An 18,786-nucleotide genomic window follows, 5' to 3' on the forward strand; every position below is an offset into this window, starting at 1 on the left:
GTTAACAAGAACAAGGGCTCATCCTCTAATTCTACGAAGCGAGAAATCAAAATCCCTTTTTCGCTGCCTGCCTCTGCGCTGCCTCTACTCTGTTAAGCTTAAGCTGCTGCTACCATTTTCGGTTTCAAGAGGTTCGCTCGCACGTGACAAACACAACTTCCTCCTCTTTCAAACAACCCTAATTTTTCTATTTTGCATTACTTTTCTCTTCTTGTTTTTTATTTTCCGAGAGCTGTAGCTTAATTTACTTATTCATTTCGGGGGCAAAATGTGAGCTATTGGATTGTTTCATTTTCTGTTTATTTTAGCTGTTTTTCATTACAGCTAAAAAGTATGTGCTTTGCTTTAGCTACCATTATTATTACTCCTTTTTCCCTGTGTTTTTGAGGTGCATTTGCATCTAATGTGTGATAATCTGTTTGCTTTTTTTTTTTTTTGATAAAAATCTCGATTGGTTTAGCAGAGGGGAAGCGGCATAAAATTTTTGGAAGGTGCTGCGGAATTTTAGTGAAGTTGGTATCTAATAGTAGTCAGACTAAACCCTTACAATGGAAGAAGAACCGGCTGCACTAGGGAAACGGAAATCACCTGAAAAACCACATGTTACAGAGACCCCTAGCCAAGAATCAGCCTCCAAACGGAGAAGTCTAGCACGAACATGCGTGCATGAGGTTGCAGTTCCTAGTGGGTACACTTCAATTAAAGATGAATCGATTCATGGGACGCTCTCAAATCCGGTGTACAATGGGGACATGGCCAAAACTTATAAGTTTGAGCTTGACCCGTTTCAGCGAGTATCCGTGGCCTGCTTGGAAAGAAATGAGTCGGTTTTGGTCTCAGCACATACGTCTGCAGGTAAAACTGCAGTTGCTGAGTACGCCATTGCAATGGCCTTTAGGGATAAGCAAAGGGTCATATATACTTCACCATTGAAAGCTTTGAGTAACCAGAAGTATAGGGAGCTGCATCATGAGTTCCAAGATGTGGGGCTGATGACTGGTGATGTTACCTTGTCTCCTAATGCTAGTTGTCTGGTCATGACAACAGAGATTCTTAGAGGGATGCTTTATAGGGGATCAGAGGTTTTGAAGGAGGTTGCGTGGGTTATCTTTGATGAAATTCATTATATGAAGGATAGGGAAAGAGGGGTTGTTTGGGAAGAGAGTATAATATTTTTGCCACCAGCTATAAAAATGGTTTTCCTTTCGGCGACAATGTCCAATGCCACTGAGTTTGCGGAGTGGATTTGTCATCTACACAAACAGCCTTGTCATGTGGTGTACACAGATTTCAGGCCAACTCCTTTGCAGCATTATGTTTTCCCCATGGGTGGGAGTGGATTATATCTTGTGGTTGATGAGAATGAGCAATTAAGGGAGGACAATTTCATGAAGCTCCAGGATTCATTCATAAAACAGAGACCGGGTGATTTGAACAAGAGTGCAAATGGAAAAAGTAGTGGGAGAAGTGCCAAAGGTGGGAGTGCTTCAGGGGGCTCTGACATATACAAAATTGTGAAGGTGCCGCTTCTACATTTAAATACTGCTTTTGATCTATGCTATTAGCTGGTTTTTATTGTTGTTCAAAGTATGCCGATCTCTTTTGTTTCTCCTCTGCTTTATTAGGCTTCCCAAGTTTTTCTGATCCTTTGATACACTTTATTAGTAGGTTTGAACATCTGAAAACTTCTATCTTTGAAATCTAAGAGGTCAATAGTTTCTATTAGGAACACAATCAATTCAGGAATTGTGAAATGTAGTTGAAAAACAGGGAAAGGGGACCTTTTCATGGGCATAACTGGCGGTTCTGCTGCATGTTTATGAATTTTCTCGTCTGGCATGTAACTTTCAATCTTCTTGGGGACTTAAATTTGACAAGTGAACTATTTCTTTTCCTTCCTAAGCAAAATAGAATTCCAAGGACTAGAATGTTGCTTTCTTATGTTAAAATATTAGTTTCCATAAGATCTGTCCATTTAGAACATTCAAAATCTTTTTATGGGAGGATTACTTTGGTTAGTTCTGTCATAAGCAAGCTTATGGCTTAGTAAAATAATTTTATTCCAAGATTTCTATTGGCAGTTGCACTGCATTATAAGCAGCTTTATCTTGTTCCTTTATGTATCTTCATACAAATAAAGTTTTTGAACAGGAATTGAATCAGGATAGAGCAAGCATCCATTTGTAATGTTTGTCTTTTTCTCATTAATTTGCTTTTGGATGAAGACCTTGTCTTTCTTGATTCTACCCTCCTTTATGCTCACATTGCGGGTGTAAAAATGTAAACTATTCAATGGTTACAGGAACTCATTTATGAAAAGAAAAATGAAAATGGGACAATGTAAGTTTTAGCTGAGGGAAAATGGTTTTAACAATCTCTAGGTTTTTATCTCACAAAGTGGACAGCGAATGGGAGTAAAAATGAAAAGGGGGTATTTGGTTTTCAAGAATTGTGTATAAGTTGGAAATTTTGAAATAAAGATATCACTTTTTCACCTATGTTATTAATCATTTATAATATTTATGGTGGGGGCGGGTTGGTAGGCCATCTTCCAATAGGAAAATGCCATGTCATATCTGAAAAGTAAGAATGATCACATTATTGGGATAATAATGACTCAGCAGGCCAAATCTTTTTATGTCATCCATAAATCTAGGGTTTAAGGATCCTGCCACTAATATGAAATTAATCTTATTTGTAGCCAACATCCGACCTTTTGACATTTAACTTGCACACCATAGATTCCGTGGTTTTGCCTGAGTAACTCCTTCATTTATTCATAGTAAAAAGCAATCACATTTAGTAATGGGAGTCATAGACGTGTCATGTCTGTGTGAGCAATGGTAATATGAAATAATTAGACAAGGTTAATGTACTTTTTGTCTTCTATCCCAGCTTTGTTTCTGCTATTGTAATCATATCTGTTTCAGTCGTTCACTTTCTGAATTTCAGATGATTATGGAACGGAAATTTCATCCAGTCATTGTTTTTAGCTTCAGTAGAAGAGAGTGTGAATATCATGCGATGTCTATGTCCAAGCTTGACTTCAATACACAGGAGGAGAAGGATGATGTAGAACAGGTTTTTCGCAATGCAGTACTCTGCTTGAATGAAGAAGATAGATGTTTGCCTGCTATTGAATTAATGTTACCCTTGCTTGTGAGAGGCATTGCTGTACATCATTCTGGTTTGCTTCCTGTTATCAAGGAATTGGTGGAGCTTCTTTTCCAGGAAGGCCTTATAAAGGCACTTTTTGCCACAGAAACAGTAAGATCATCTCCAGGCACCCAACCAACTCTCTTTCATGATATGTGCTTTATGTTATTGTTCAGTATGTTTATACCTCGTGTATTAATGATGACAATCTTCCACTATAAAATTTGATTGTTACAGTTTGCGATGGGTTTAAACATGCCTGCAAAAACTGTTGTATTCACTTCTGTTAAGAAGTGGGATGGTGATAGCCATCGTTATATCGGATCTGGTGAGTATATCCAGGTGAGTGAATATTTTGTTCCTTTTCCTTTTAATTAATTTTAACTATCTTTAAAGTTGATGATCATTTACTATTGTCTAAACCCTGTAGATGAGCGGAAGGGCTGGGCGTCGTGGCAAAGATGAACGTGGTATTTGTATCATTATGATTGATGAGCAGGTGATTGATCAATTCTTTTTATCTGCATTTGAAGTCTGCAACTATTCAATACTGTTTTACCAATCTTGAAAAGTCTTTGAAAGTATGACCTTTTAATTTTGACCCTCCAGGATTTCATGTTGTTTACTGCCTTTTTCACTGCAAATTGGTATTTGTAAAAGTACTTTCTTATTGGAGTAAAATCTGGGCTAGCAGTATGTTGTATTCTCTTGCTGTATGTTTTTAAAGCAGCAAAAAAGTTTCCATCATCTCGTTTTACAGATGGAGATGAATACACTCAAGGACATGGTATTGGGTAAGCCGGCACCTTTAGTCAGTACTTTCAGACTGAGTTACTATTCAATTTTGAATTTAATGAGCCGTGCGGAAGGCCAGATCACTGCTGAGCATGTGATAAGGAACTCATTCCACCAGTTTCAATATGAGAAGGTCTTTGCTGAATCCCTATTCTCTTTTATATAAGCATATTGTGCGTGCAATAACTTCTGGACTTTTGTGTGTTTCAGGCCTTACCTGATATAGGAAAGAAGGTTTCAAAGCTGGAACAGGAAGCTGCCTTGCTTGATGCTTCAGGAGAGGTAATCACATTCCTTCTTTAGATTTGTTTTTAAAAATTTGTGTCAATACAAACATTTATATATATGTGCAGGCTGAAGTAGCTGAATATCATAAACTAAAACTTGAAATAGCCCAGTTAGAGAAGAAGTTGATGTCAGAAATTACTAGGCCTGAAAGAATTCTTTATTATCTTGATCCTGGACGGCTGGTAAGTGCTCATTGTAGTTGATGTTGATTATGTTGAAATCACTATTTGCTCATTAGTTATTGTACAGCTGTCTCTCTCTCTCTCTCTCTCTCTCTATACATATATATATATATTCTTATTTCTTATTAATTACTAGTGAGAATGCCAAAAGTTTGTAAAAATATACTTTTGTGCCATAACTATCCATGAAGTAATTCTCCCTTCATAGAACTTATCAATCAAAATTTTGAAATTCAAACTGCCTAGTTAGTCACTTTTGGTGTTTCATTTGAAGTGCAGTTCCTGTGTATTCAAGGTCATCATGCAACTCCTTCATACATGTGTTGCTTAATTTTAAGTTAAAAATCCATAGCTGCCATTTGGTTGTTCATCCCATTGAGGACCAGCAGTATGTCATTACTTACTAGAGGCATAAAATTACAGTTCTTTGAACTATGCAAAAAACAGTATTTAGGGAAGGAAGTGAATTAATAGGGTCAGAGCCTTCGCCCGCCTTTCCCTTAATTCCATTTTAAGGATTCATTTCAAACATTTCATTTATCTGAAACAGTAAATGTACAAAGTTGTTATTTGCTTTCTAACCTGGCTAAATGTGGTTTGTATCACGTCAAAATGAATTCTATTTGAATGCCGTCCTGGAATTGGGTTGCTTTTGCATGGAATGTTTCCTTTTGATAGTTTGATAACAAGGAATATTTTCATAGTATACATACATACATGCATACATACAGACTTACATACATACATACATACATATACATATATATATATATACATACATACATATATATATACATATGCATATATATATACATATGCATATATACATATGCATATGTATATACATATGCATATGTATAAGGAAAATATTTGATGCACTAACAGTGTACAGCTTCTATACACTATCAGGCCACCAAATCCTGACACCTCACTAATGAGGTATTTTTTTGAAGGAACTAAAAGGTTGATGTTAAAACCTGATACCATTTTGGGAGCTTATCAACCTTTTATTTCCTTCAAAATAATACTTCATTAATGTGGTGTCAAGATTTGGTGGCCTGACTGTGTATAGAAGCTATACACTGTTAGTGCATCAAATATTAATCCATATATATATATATATATATATATATTGTTTATAACCTAGAAGTACTCATGTTTTTTTGTTAAATGTATGGCAGTGTGCTTTTGTTTCATTATTTAGATAAATGACCATGTGCTTTCTGGATGTTTATTTTAACTAAATGTATTAATTCATTTATACTTCTACAGAAGAAATATTTTAGGTTTTTCCAAAACTTATTTTAGGTTTTTCCAAATGGTCAGTGGTCTGTTTCTTAGAGAAAAAAAGGTTTTCTTTGTATATATATATATATATATATATATATATACACCTAGCCTTGACACCGGTTTTTTTCTCCTGTCTCAATTATGTCTTGGATTCATACTCAAATATTGTAATTTGCATAGTTTATCCTGCTGTTAAGTGTATATATTGGATAGACATCAATTGTTGTGTCACCTAATTGCACCTAACTTTGATATATACTGTTAGATTTGTAATGTTGCTTTGGATATTTTTTGGCATTAGGATTCAACATCTAACTTGAAAGTGCTTACTGCAGATCACAGTAAGAGAAGGCAGTACAGATTGGGGCTGGGGAGTTGTAGTTAATGTTGTTAAAAGGCCCTCTGCAGGTTTAGGTGCGTTGCCTGCTCGTGGTGGTGGTTATATCGTGGATACACTACTTCATTGTTCACCTGGTTCTAGTGAGAATGGTGCACGGCCAAAACCATGCCCACCCTGTCCTGCAGAGAAGGGTGAAATGCATGTGGTGAGTTGAAACAGCCAAATTACAAAAGCTAAACTTCAGTCTTGGTTTTCTGAAGTTTCTGATCTCCAATTTTCATCTACTTTAGGTTCCTGTTCAGTTGCCCCTTGTTTCTGCTCTGAGCAAAATCAGAATATTCATACCTCCTGATCTTCGGCCACCTGAAGCCAGGCAGAGTATATTACTGGCAGTGCAGGAGCTAGGAACACGATTTCCTCAAGGCCTTCCAAAACTTAATCCTGTCACGGTAACTATTTCACGATATTAAGATATTGTGAGTTATTTTTTTCTAGTAAAACCAAAAGTGAGACAATTCTGAAAACTTTTTCCTTTTGGTGCATTTGCTATTGATAGTTGTAACTTCTTGCGGTATTTTGTTATTTTGTTCCATGTTTTTCATAGTCAACATTTGACTTATGTGAAAGATATTGGGGCTGCAACAAGAGGACAATCCACATACAAAAAATTCTGCTGGAAAGCTAAGGATATAAAAACTCCCTAACAAATTTCAAAATAAATAGCTCCGAAACAACTTCAGTAAACCATCTAACACCTTGTCTTAATGAGAAACACTTACCAATTGAAACTCCCAATATCCCCCAGACTCAAGAAGTAAACCAATCTTGTCTATCTATAACATTTTGACTCCTAGCTTCCTACTTCCTCATTTCGTTCTTTTCTGTTTGCCCCATAGTCTGTGCAGAACACTCTGTGGATGTAGGACAGATTATGAGAAGTCTGTTGACTTAGGATTCATGGTGGGCCAAAGCTCGAAAATCAGTGATGAAGTGTTATGGGTTTATGGTAGGAATTAGTATTAGAGTTTGGAAATTCATTATGGTTTAATTTAGTTGAGATTTGATCTCAAAAATGTCAAGGAAAGATTGCTGGAATTTTCTGGCAGCAGTAGAATTAGAATGAAGCAAGTTTATTAATGCCACTTTTGTGCTGCAACCAGTGTAACCTGGAGCACATTTCTGTAGAGAGAGAAAGAAGAAAAGAAGAAATTTCAAACCACTCAATCACATACCCTCTTAATAACTCAAATCTTTATCAAAAATCAACTCTAACGAGATTAGCAATACAAAAATATAGGCAAGTTCTAACTTGTCTTCCTTGGTGTAAGATTCCTAAAACTATTAGAACTGGGAAAAAGACTTGACTAATATAAATTAAATACCTGAAGAAAGCCTTAATAATTTTCTAAACTCAAAAGGAGACCTTATGCACCATGCCTAAGGCTCATTTCAGGGAAAGAGAAAAATATTAGAATGTCCCTAGGGTACAGGAACTGAAAGTTGACAATTATTCCCTTGTGTACAAAGATAGCCCCAACTTATTAAACAATTCCAAATTGCTAGTACTGAAATTGTAAATACAAAAATATTAAACTATAGTTTAAACTATCTTCTTTCATGGGTGCATCATTTTCCTCTGTTTGTAGTAACTTGACCTGGACTTTTGAAGTGTTGAAGTAGAAGAACCATCAAGCGTGCAAATTGACCTAAGTTCACTAAACTTGAAACTTTTCTCTGGAACCTAAGATTGATAAGTTAGCAAATTTTCCTTCCTTCCATCACATTAAATTGCCATGAATAATGCCTAGAACATCTAGAAACTGGGGAATTTTTGAACACAAATTCATCCTTGGGTTCCCTGGAAACAGCTTCTTGCACACCTGACTTCTCTCTGTTAGCCCGGACAATCAATAACTTAAAGTTTTTATCCTCACCTTGTGCTTTTCTTGAAGTCCAGATTGCTTGCACAACTTTGACCTTTTCAACGTCAGCATAGATCTTGGCTTGCTCTGGGTGGCTGAATGGTGCTGCATTGTTCAGAACTAGAATGAGTAATCAGTTTAAAGCTTTGGTAGTGTTTGATCTTGGGCCCAAATCAGAGGCCTTATCTCTTGTTTTTTGATTGCCTCCAAAATTTCTTTGCTTGAGACATCATTGGACAGCTTCAAAAAAGGCCCTTTATCTCATCCTAAGATTTTCTTTAATTCTTCCCATATCAACACTTTATATATAAACTTTCAGCTTTTAATTATATGATATCCTTGTTGACAGGTTCATGACCTTAATAAAAAGCCTCAAAACTTTTGTGCAAAGTTTGAAACTTTGATGAAAGTTCCGTATTGCTTACCATAGATGTAAAATAAAATAGAGAAAGGGAAAGTTAAATAGGAACAAAGACGGATCTTTCGCTCTGATGCTAATTGATGTAGGATAGATTAAGAAAAGTCTGCCTACTTAAGGTTTATGATGAGCTAAGGCTAGAGAATGAGGGAGTAAAGGTATATGGTTGAAATTAGGATAAGGGTTTATGATTTAAAAGGCTTAGATTTATTTGAGTTGTGATCTCAAAAGAGGGTTGTATTTAAAAAAATGGTTTCAGGAATTCTTTGGTAGCATTTAGATAAGGAGGAAACAAGTTTATGATTGCTGTTTTTGTGCTATATACTCTGACCTGAAGCATTGTAGGGTAGAAAGGCAAAAAAGAAATAAAGGAGGAAATTTCCAATCATTAAATCACAAATTCTCCGAGAACTCTTAATAACTGAAATCTTAATTACAGATCATCTCTACCAAGTCTAGCAATAGATAGAGATATGAATATGTAAGTATTAAGTTGTCCTCCTTGAATTGAGACTCTTGAAATTGTTAGAATTAGGAAAGACTCAACTGACTCAAGACCACAAGAAACGCCCTTAATAATTTATCTAAACTCAGAATAAGACCCAATGGACCATGACTAAGGCTCATATCAGCTATAAATTGAAAATTTCCTGAATTCCCCTAGGACTCATGTATCAGAAAAAATAAACTCTGTAGTGTACATGACAATAGCCCAAATTTATGAATTAGAGTCCTAAATTGCTAGTACGAAAATTATAAATATGAAAATAACAAAGCATCTCCTTCCATGGCTGCATCATCTTGAATAGCCCTCACTTAGCAAGCATCTTCACAGTATTTTATCTCCATTCTGTTTTTTATTTCTTCATTGCTTGCAATTGCTTTAGAGTATGCTCTTTATTCTGTTTTTCCATGACCATCATACATACTCAGGAGTGGTAGGAATATATTTCAACAACATGCTTTTGAAATTCTAAATTCGGTTGCGTGAGAGAACTTTGGATAGGAATAAATAATGAATTACTTATTTAAATTGATTTACAGGACATGAAAATTGAAGATCCAGAAATTGTTGAGTTGGTGAAACAAGTTGAGGAACTCGAAAAGAAGTTGTTTGCTCATCCACTTCACAAGGTTCACATTAATTTAAATTCAGATTTCTTTCTTTATTACTGCAATTAGAGAACACATTTGTGCTTATAAAATTATATACTAAATTATATTCCCTATGCTTACCCTATTTTGTGCATGGCAGTCTCAAGATGTGCATCAAATTAGATCTTTCCAGAGAAAGGCAGAGGTGAATCATGAGATTCAACAACTCAAGTCAAAAATGCGTGATTCCCAGGTATTGCATTTGGGATTGCCTCATTATGTAGATCTGACATTACTCTGCAAATGGGATGCTGCTTGTATTTGATTTGGCCTCAACATGTATATGTGTGAATTCATTCTTCTTAAAAGAGTCAAAGTTCCAAAAGTCCTTAGTATTTTAACTTATTTTAACACTTTGCTGAATTTATAAGTTTTAGTAGATGCATATTTTAAACAAATGGTGCTTTCACATAAAAGAAAGGTTTTATTCAAGATATCTGTTTTCTACATATTTGATAACTTTAATTTCTCTATAAATAAGAAGAAATAAAATGTGTTGATCATTTAAGAAACATAATAATTAAATAAAGAATTAAAATGCTAATAAATAAAAAATAATATTATATTACATTGTAGGGATATAAAAATTCCGTAAGTCATATAGTATATGTAATAAAAAACCAATATAAATTAATACTCTCTTTATTTCAAACTGAATGCCAATTTTCCAAATGGCACTAAGTTTGAGGAATGGGGTATTTCATCCCTTACTTAACAACTTTTACTCTTTACATGTCATCAAGCTAGATGAGTCCATCTAAAGTTAGTATTTCGATGAAGGGTAACACTGAAAATAGTCCTGTTGGGAAAATGCATATTATTCGGAAACATCATATAATAGTAAGATGGACATTCAATTTGAAACGGAGGTAGTAATATTTAAATATTAAAAATACTATATAATTTATAATTTTGAATTTTTGTATTTTTAATATAAGCAAATGGTTATATTTTTAAGTGTATTATATATTAAATTAACTGTACAAATCTAAATATATTATATGGTTATTTTTGTATATGATATAATTATAATTAGATTAGGCTTTGCTTGAATAATATACTACACTAACATTCTTAATAATATATTTAGTTATAAGTTTAATATAATTTATATTAGTTCATATAAAAAATGAGATTTTAGGACTTATATATTGTTTATAAATGTTTGATGTGATTATATATTTAATATTTTATGTAGTTGCAGATTTGTTTACTTTTACACAATTATATACTATTGCATTTAGACATAGCTATGTTTAAATCATTATAATCTTGTATCGGATTAAATATTATTGTAAAATCTATTATTTATTCTATTTAATGTTATGTTTTTCTTATAAAACCGTGGAATAGTACTTTTTTTCATAAATGCACATATTTATGGGAACATTGTTTTTGAAAACTTATGTTCCTTTGACTCTTCATTTTTTTAAAGTAATACTGTCGAACATGTTCAACCTAGCAAAATTGACATGGGATTGAGGTTGTGACCTTCCAAATAAACCTCTGTTTTTAATTTTTCAGAGAATTGAAAAATTATTCAAAAGATATGTTCAGTTTTTTAGAAGCTTAGAATACAAGGGTTTTGACATTTAGTTATTGATTGTATTTTGTTCATCAGGTTTGAGTAAAAGTGGAAATGATGAAGCGTTCTCTAAAACTAAGTAGTCCTGATACTCTCTCTTGCATTCAAGCCACATAATTGATAACAATAGCAATAAAAAAAATTTTCTTGTTTCCATTGTTGTTAGAATTATTTTTTTGGAGCCAAAAGCATGTCAGTAGACATGTTTTGGATTTCTATTTCAAAAATTTTATGCAAAAAACAGATAACATAAACAAATGTTGCTAAATGGCACCTAAGATGTCAAGTTTGAATGGATGCAACAACTTTCAGCAGGTAATCAGATATGCTGTAGGTATAGAGAAGAGAGTGTTAATTTTACCTACCTTGACTGTGAAAATCTTCAGTGTTCTCCGAATCTTGAATTGTTCGTTGACTGTAACTGTTGGTTTGAGAGCTTAAAGATGGTAATTGCACAATGAATTCGTACCAGAATGAGTGCTTCTGACTTAGTTGCTGGTTGGCTGTTTAGGCTAATTTATATTTTGTTTGCAAACGGCAAATACATCTGATTTTCTTTCCAAAAGAAAGAAAAGGAAAACAGAATACATCTGATTTTAGAATAGTGTGAGTATCAACTGACCTTTACCTTTTACATGCACCAATTTATGTTATGATGGGTTTTTATTCCCCCAATGTGGCATGAAATGGTTATAATCTGCAAAGCATTTTCTTGTTAATAGTAATATCTCATTAGATCAATACAAACTGCATTAATTCTGTTTGCCTGTTCTGTGATTTTATTAAAGTTTGCTCTTCCTCTTGCAGCTTAAAAAATTCCGCGATGAACTTAGGAACCGTTCAAGGGTACTGAAGAAGCTAGGCCATATTGATGCTGATGGTGTTGTCCAGTTAAAGGGACGGGCAGCCTGCTTGATAGACACTGGAGATGAACTGCTTGTTACAGAACTGATGTTTAATGGTGAGTTTCAACTACTGTTGCCCAAAGCCCAATCCTTTTTGTGGTACATAGGGTCTTATCTTATCAAATAAGGCTATGTATTTTCCTCGCCAGGTGGGCAGAGGCTTTTCTAGAGATGCTAGCCTGGTCAGAATTTCATTTCATGGAAGGGCTGCTAACCCAAACTTTTTTAGTTGTTTATTGAAAAGTGAAAAATACATTTTATTTTTAAAGATTTCTTATAATGACTTAGTGTCATCAAATTTTTTTAAAAAATGAAATAATTTAAATATTATAATTCTACTAGTAATTAAAAAAAAAAAAGGTCCATGAGATTCTTTCCTGAAAAATTTTTTAAAAATGAATTTAATCCGTTTATCTATATTCGTGAACTCCACCACCTGATGTTAGTCCATCTTTCTATTTTGGATCGTGCTGAGATTTTTGTTTATTACTAATGAATAAACATTGACTACTGATTTATAACCATAACTATCCTTGGACCTCGTGCATGTTACAAATAGAATTAAGACAGTAGGATGGAGGGAATTTGTTTCTTTAGGGAAATGCCTATGAGTATTCACACATATTTGTTAATTAAACTGAAAAAAATGATAAGAAAGAATATCAAAAGGTGAAAAGAAAACTGTTACACTAATGAATTTTTCTTTTCTTAAATACATCTAAATATGATATTAGATAAGCATATTGAAAGCTGTTTTCAGATATTTGCTGATAAACTCTACTAATTTATAGCACAATTTATTGGATTTTTTTCATACTGCTGGAGGTTAAATGAAACTTGCACTTGCTCTTCAAAAAAAAAAAAAAAATTGAAACTTGCGCTTATTTTGGTTCTTTGTGAAATTATCCAATATTTAAATTAACTTCCATGCATCATTAAGGAGTTTTTCAAATTTTAAACATTATATGATTTTCATGGCTTGTATTTTAGGGCTGAGTGCAAGGTATACTTTACAGCTGATCAGGCAAATCTTGGCATCCAGTGTTTTTGAATTTTCTGTTGTGTTTGAAGTTTGAACAAAATTTTAATCAGGTACCTTCAATGATCTTGATCATCACCAAGTAGCTGCCCTTGCAAGTTGTTTCATTCCAGTAGACAAATCAAGTGAACAAATACAGTTGAGGACAGAAATTGCTAAACCGTTACAGCAACTCCAAGAAAGTGCGAGAAAAATAGCAGAGGTTCTTCATCTGCAATTTTTCTTGTTCATGTACGTTATTAATTTACCATAAACAAGATAATTAGAATGATCTCTTAATGGTTGCAGATACAACATGAATGCAAATTGGATGTAAATGTTGACGAGTATGTAGAATCAACAGTAAGGCCATTCTTGATGGATGTGATTTATTGTTGGTCAAAGGTTAGTGCTCTACATAATTGGTTCTGTAAGGAAAAAGTTGCTGCTTCTATGTTGTGTTCAATTTGCAACTGGCTTTGTTTTAAAATTAATTCCACTATCTTCTCATCTGATTGTCTCTGCATTCTCTCTCTCATGCATTTCTATCAGATTTATAGTTCTGCCATCAGTAATGTTTATACAGATGTCTGTCTAGGTGCCTGCTCTGATTGGGCATGTTGTTTCAGTTTTCCATTTCTTTTTCACGGACTATTAATCTAGTTCATTGCTTGATTGTTCCTCAGGGTGCAACTTTTGCAGAGATAACACAGATGACTGATATATTTGAAGGTAGCATTATTAGGAGCGCTAGAAGGCTTGATGAGTTTCTGAACCAGGTACAATGATCAGAACCTCCACTATGCCCCATCACCCCTTCCCACATTATAATAATACACGGTTCTCTTCTGCCGTTTTTCATTTTTTTCCATTGGATTTTTGGAAACACAGTTTTGGGAGTTTCTTTATTGACCTTTATTTCTCTGTTTTCCATTATTTCCCAATGGTCAACTAGTACTTTCATAAAGTTGGTAATTTTGGACCCAACCTGATAAAACAACACAAATAAGTGAGTTAGGGTTTTGTATAATCATTTTCAGATCATACTCGTGTCAACCTGCTTATGATACAAAAATTTTCGTGTTTTTGACAGCTCAACCTACCTATTGAATTGACAACCCACTTAACCTGTTTAACTAATAATAGTGTCAACTGGTATAACTTATACCCTCTAACCTGCTTATGCCTGTTTACATATAGGCTCATAAAGACTATTTTAGCATTAAAACGAATTGTTTGAAGAATTGGAATTTAATTTATTTTATTTGAATTGTAGAGATAATAATGGTGATCAAATGAAGAAATTTCTAGAATAGATACTTTTCTCAAATCTGAACAAAACCCATCTAAGTAAGATGCCAATCTGCTCCTTTCTCCATTCTTCCATCACAGCCTTACCCTCAATCTAACAGACCCATCTCATCTTCTCCTCCCACTCTCTCCCTCCACCGTTCCCTCCACTCTGATATACTTCTCTTGTCCTTCACCCCTTCAAAGTGTCTAAACATTTTTTTACTTTTTTTTCCTGGTTTTAAGAACATATTTTGTTCAAATGCTTTGAATTTTGTGGTTGTGAAAGTTTTGTTATTTGAATAAAACTGATGGTGTTTTATTATGCCATATATGTATATATATGGAAGTTGTTTTATCTTGTTTTGTTTTGATTTTCAGATGTCTACTAATGACATTAGCTATTGATTTACTTTTCACCTTTTTGGCTGTATATTCTAGTAGCATTTTCTTGTTCTTCCTTTTAAAAAATGAAATTCCTTCAAATTTCGGTAAAGTAATTTTGTTGATTGTATGTGCAAGTTTCTCTTTTTATTTTTTTTGCTTTTTTTCCCTTTTATGATGTCACTCCCCAATTGTTAATTTTTAAATACAATCAAGATGTAGAGAAGAGAACGAGTTAATCTCTTTATTTTTGTTGCTTAAAATGCTTTAAATTGTGTTTCTTTTTGGGTATGTTATAATTTGACTTGAGTTTTATCATCTTATATCATAATAAAATAAATTCTGTTGCCATTGATTTTTATTGTATTGTAAGTACAATCATAATTCATTTACTTGAATTTCAATTTTGATATCTGATTATATTTTGATCTAAGTTTAAATGAGTAATGAGTTTCTTGTCGTGTAATCATGTTATTATATCTTGTCTTTAGAACTTTCGATACTTGTTTGATGAACGTGTTAGTCATATCGCATAACCTGCTTAATAAACATGTGTTTGAGCCAAGGTTTTTGACACGAATAATTTAATCATTTCATGTTTGTGTAGACCCATATATATCTTGTATCCCATCTCAACCAAACACGATAATGACTTGCCAACATGAATTCCCTGCCCTAGTTGTGGGTATACCAACTAAAAAGTTTTCTATTGAATGTTTACGAGAGATTGTGGTGGGTGGGCTTGTAAATTTGGCTGCCCTTTGCTTCTTTAATTCATTCAGATTTGAATGAAAATGCCTCTAAGTTGTACTTTATTGTACTCAGCTGCATGCTGCTGCTGAAGCCGTCGGAGAAGTTAATTTGGAGAAGAAATTTGCTGCAGCAAGTGAGAGCCTACGGCGAGGCATCATGTTTGCAAACTCCCTTTATCTGTAAATGTGTGTTTTTGCAGGCTACTTGTGTTACGGAATTCAACCATCCAAGTTTTCAGTTGTCTTCTGCCCTGTCATATGCTGACATCTTAGATTTCCCCTCTTCTTCTTTTCAAATTTTCCCCTGCCCCCTTACTTTCCTTCCCTTTACTACACTTAAGGGACTTTAGCTCTAAATTTTGTTAAATGTAGTCACTAATTTTTGTTATATTCTATTTGTAACAGATATGCCCATGACAACATATATTGCTCGAACGAAAAATTTGTGAATATGAAATAGATTTTATTTTCCAAAAAAAAAAAAAAAAGAAAGAATGTTGCAGTTACTCCTCTGAGGCTTAGAACCTATTCATGGCAGAAACTTTTTTGTTAGCGTTGGTTGAATTGAATGGGCTTTGCATTGAAACAGAGAGGTCCTTGAACAAATCTGTTAGAATTGAAACCGACAATACCATTGATACAGGAGAAGTAGAGGTGAAGAAATAAATGCAATATGGTAAACCTTTTCTTTCAGCAACTTTGCATGGCTCAACAGTTACAGTGAAATAGTATGGAAATGAAAAACTTTATTGCTTGTGATCCCCTTGATACATGGGATCCCATCAGATCACACCACGATAGGGCTGAACGCAACCGTTGAATGGTTTGCAATGTGCAAACTGAATTGCCCTCCTTTTTCACTCACATCAATCTTGTCTGTTCCCATGGGAGCTTTCATCTCAAAATTGGTAACCAGTTTGGCAATCACAAGGCCCAGGATTGGTAGCGCGAGTATGATTCCCGGGCAGCTACGCCTGCCCATTCCAAATGGCAAGTACCTAAAATCAACCTTCCCGCCAGCAACGGCATCTGTACCACATTCTTCTTCTAAGAATCGCTCTGGCCTGAATTCCTCTGGACGTTTCCACCATTTGGGATTGTTGGCCAGCCACCAGGCATTGACTACCACCTTGGACTCTTTGGGAATGGTGAAGCCTCCAAGCTTTGCTTCTTCAAGGTTCATGTGGGGCACCAACAATGGAATCGAGGTGTGTAGCCTTAGCGTCTCCTTTACGGTGGCTTGCAGGTAGGGCAATTCGTGGAGGTTTGATTCTGTGACTGCCTCTCCTTTCAGGACTTGCGAGATCTCTTGGCGAATCTTGTGCTGAACGTTAGGATGGTTCACCAGCTCAGCTATAGCCCACTCCATCGACCACAGAGTGGTTTCGATCGCTGCAACATTGATGTTTTCCACGATGTAGAGCACATTTTCTTCACTAATCTCTCCCTTCATTTCAGCGTCTATGATGTGATCAATAGCGCAGCTGATCTTGTGCTTCTCCCCATTAGCAGCCATTATTTCCCTGTAAACAATAAATTCAAAACCCGATTAAAATACCCGGAAAATTAACTAGGAAATCACTTGATGAATTACCTTCTTTTCTCGACATAATAGTTGTTGAAAAAGGCGAGCCTCCGGCGCTGCAAATCCCTGCACTTGTTCAAGTACCCTCTTAGAAATGGTCTGAGCAAGGGAATGAAGTCGCCGTAATTGTACTCAAAACTCTGAGCCAAGCGGCTCCTCTCCGAATTGAATCTCGTTGCCTCAATGAATAAGGGGTCTTCCTGTGACTCAAACTTGGCATCAAACATCATCCTGTACATGATATTATAAAGCATCAGCTGCAAACGTTTTCTGATAACCATCCCTTTGCTCTTCACCAATTCCTCATCCTTTTTCAGGTCACTAACCACCAGCTCCATTTCTTCCTCCCACATGCTACTGTAATGGTGCACCACTTTGTTTGTGAAAAACGGCAAAGTCATAATTCTGCGCATTTTGCGCCAATGGTCTCCGTAAACTGTGAACACCATGTCCTGTCCATTGCCTGTGAAAATATCGAAAACTACGTTGCGCGGCCTCGACCCGAATTCGACGCCTTGTGTGTGCAGCACCTGGGTGGCGAGCTCAGGCTCTGAGACCACCGCCAGGTTCTTTGAGCCAAGTTTTAGGAGGAACACCGGGCCGTACGTTTGTGCCATGGAAGCTAGAAGGCGGTGGTTTAGGTCATTACCAACTTGGAGCCAATTCCCAAATATTGGAATAGAGAGAGGACCTGGAGGGAGGGCAGCGGAAGACGTGGAAATGGTGTGCAGCAAAAAGTAGATGGTAGCAAGTACTGGGACAATGGTGACTGAAAGGAGGGTTTGGGTGGAGAAATTAGAGTAGTTTTTGGTTAGTGCAAGGATAAGTAACAGGGCGAGGGTGGTGCCAAGAGTTGCTTTGCTGAAAAGAAGACGAGCCATGTTTGTAGATGGAAACCTCTGAGGAGGGAAACTGAATATATTGAATATCTATATATAGAGACGACGAGCGGGTAGGAGGGTTGGTGGGTGCCCCATGGTTTTGTAGAGAATCCATGGGCTCTTTGCGAATCAAGGTAGGAGGTACTCTCTAAGTTTTCAAAGTCAAAGTCAGGATTGTCTTTGGTTGGTTGGTGGAGGCCGCGTCCACCAACCTTAGCATTCTCAATTGTAACTTTGAAGTTTTATGTTTACCTGAAATCGATCACAAAGAGAATGAAGGAACATTGATTCAATGCTAACAAATTAACATTTGAATCCACTTCATTATTCCACTCTTTTTGCTTTTACACTTCTTCCGGTTTTGACCACTCAACTTTGCATCTAAAGTTGTAACAATTCCTACAAGTCATTACAACAAATAATGGCTGCTACATCTCAACAATTAAACACACAACACCGTCCACGTTAACAATGAAATTCACTCCTTCTTGCTTATAAGGATCGAGAACGAGAATTAACAGTATGCTTTGGTTGTAGGAAGAAATAAAATAAAAATAGAATAATCATCTCGTAAGAATAGAATAAGGTAAGAATAATTATAATTTAAATTGGTTTATGGGAATGAAATAAAATGAGAATTGCTATTATTATTATTATTATTTTATTATTTCGTTGGCAGAAATAATTTTAGGAATAGTTGAGAAATAACTCATAAATAACAAAAATACTCTTTATTAAAATTTAAAATTTTTTTAAATAAATAATAAAAATACCCAAATAATAGATGATGAGAAAAAAATACACTTTATTATAAATAAGTAATATTTTTATCAAAATATA

At 35.0% G+C, this 18,786-nt stretch overlaps 2 protein-coding genes across 5 annotated transcripts; one reads left to right on the forward strand and one right to left on the reverse strand.

Annotated features, from left to right (window-relative positions):
* LOC18589487 (DExH-box ATP-dependent RNA helicase DExH10) lies at positions 1-15,968 on the forward strand. Of its 4 annotated transcripts, none has more exons than XM_007014473.2 (17): positions 1-131; positions 464-1,520; positions 2,953-3,267; positions 3,394-3,498; positions 3,587-3,655; positions 3,917-4,084; positions 4,162-4,233; positions 4,305-4,421; positions 6,047-6,256; positions 6,342-6,500; positions 9,436-9,525; positions 9,647-9,739; positions 11,939-12,092; positions 13,129-13,277; positions 13,364-13,459; positions 13,741-13,833; positions 15,554-15,968. In XM_007014473.2, exons 2-17 carry the CDS (start codon positions 549-551, stop codon positions 15,662-15,664), a joined length of 2,973 nt encoding a protein of 990 aa, XP_007014535.2. In that variant the 5' UTR covers positions 1-131; positions 464-548; the 3' UTR covers positions 15,665-15,968. The 4 variants fall into 4 exon arrangements, with proteins under 4 accessions (XP_007014535.2, XP_017983133.1, XP_017983132.1 ...); XM_018127643.1 differs by having other exon boundaries at positions 14-270; XM_018127642.1 differs by having other exon boundaries at positions 14-1,520.
* LOC18589488 (cytochrome P450 CYP73A100) lies at positions 16,136-17,971 on the reverse strand. Its single transcript, XM_018127645.1, has 2 exons — positions 17,075-17,971; positions 16,136-17,003 (listed from the first exon to the last, which is right to left on the reverse strand). The coding sequence occupies exons 1-2, from the start codon at positions 17,944-17,946 to the stop codon at positions 16,268-16,270; spliced, it is 1,608 nt and encodes a 535-aa protein (XP_017983134.1). The 5' UTR covers positions 17,947-17,971; the 3' UTR covers positions 16,136-16,267.

Source organism: Theobroma cacao, chromosome 9 (genome assembly GCF_000208745.1).
Source record: "Theobroma cacao cultivar B97-61/B2 chromosome 9, Criollo_cocoa_genome_V2, whole genome shotgun sequence".
NCBI lineage: Eukaryota > Viridiplantae > Streptophyta > Magnoliopsida > Malvales > Malvaceae > Theobroma > Theobroma cacao.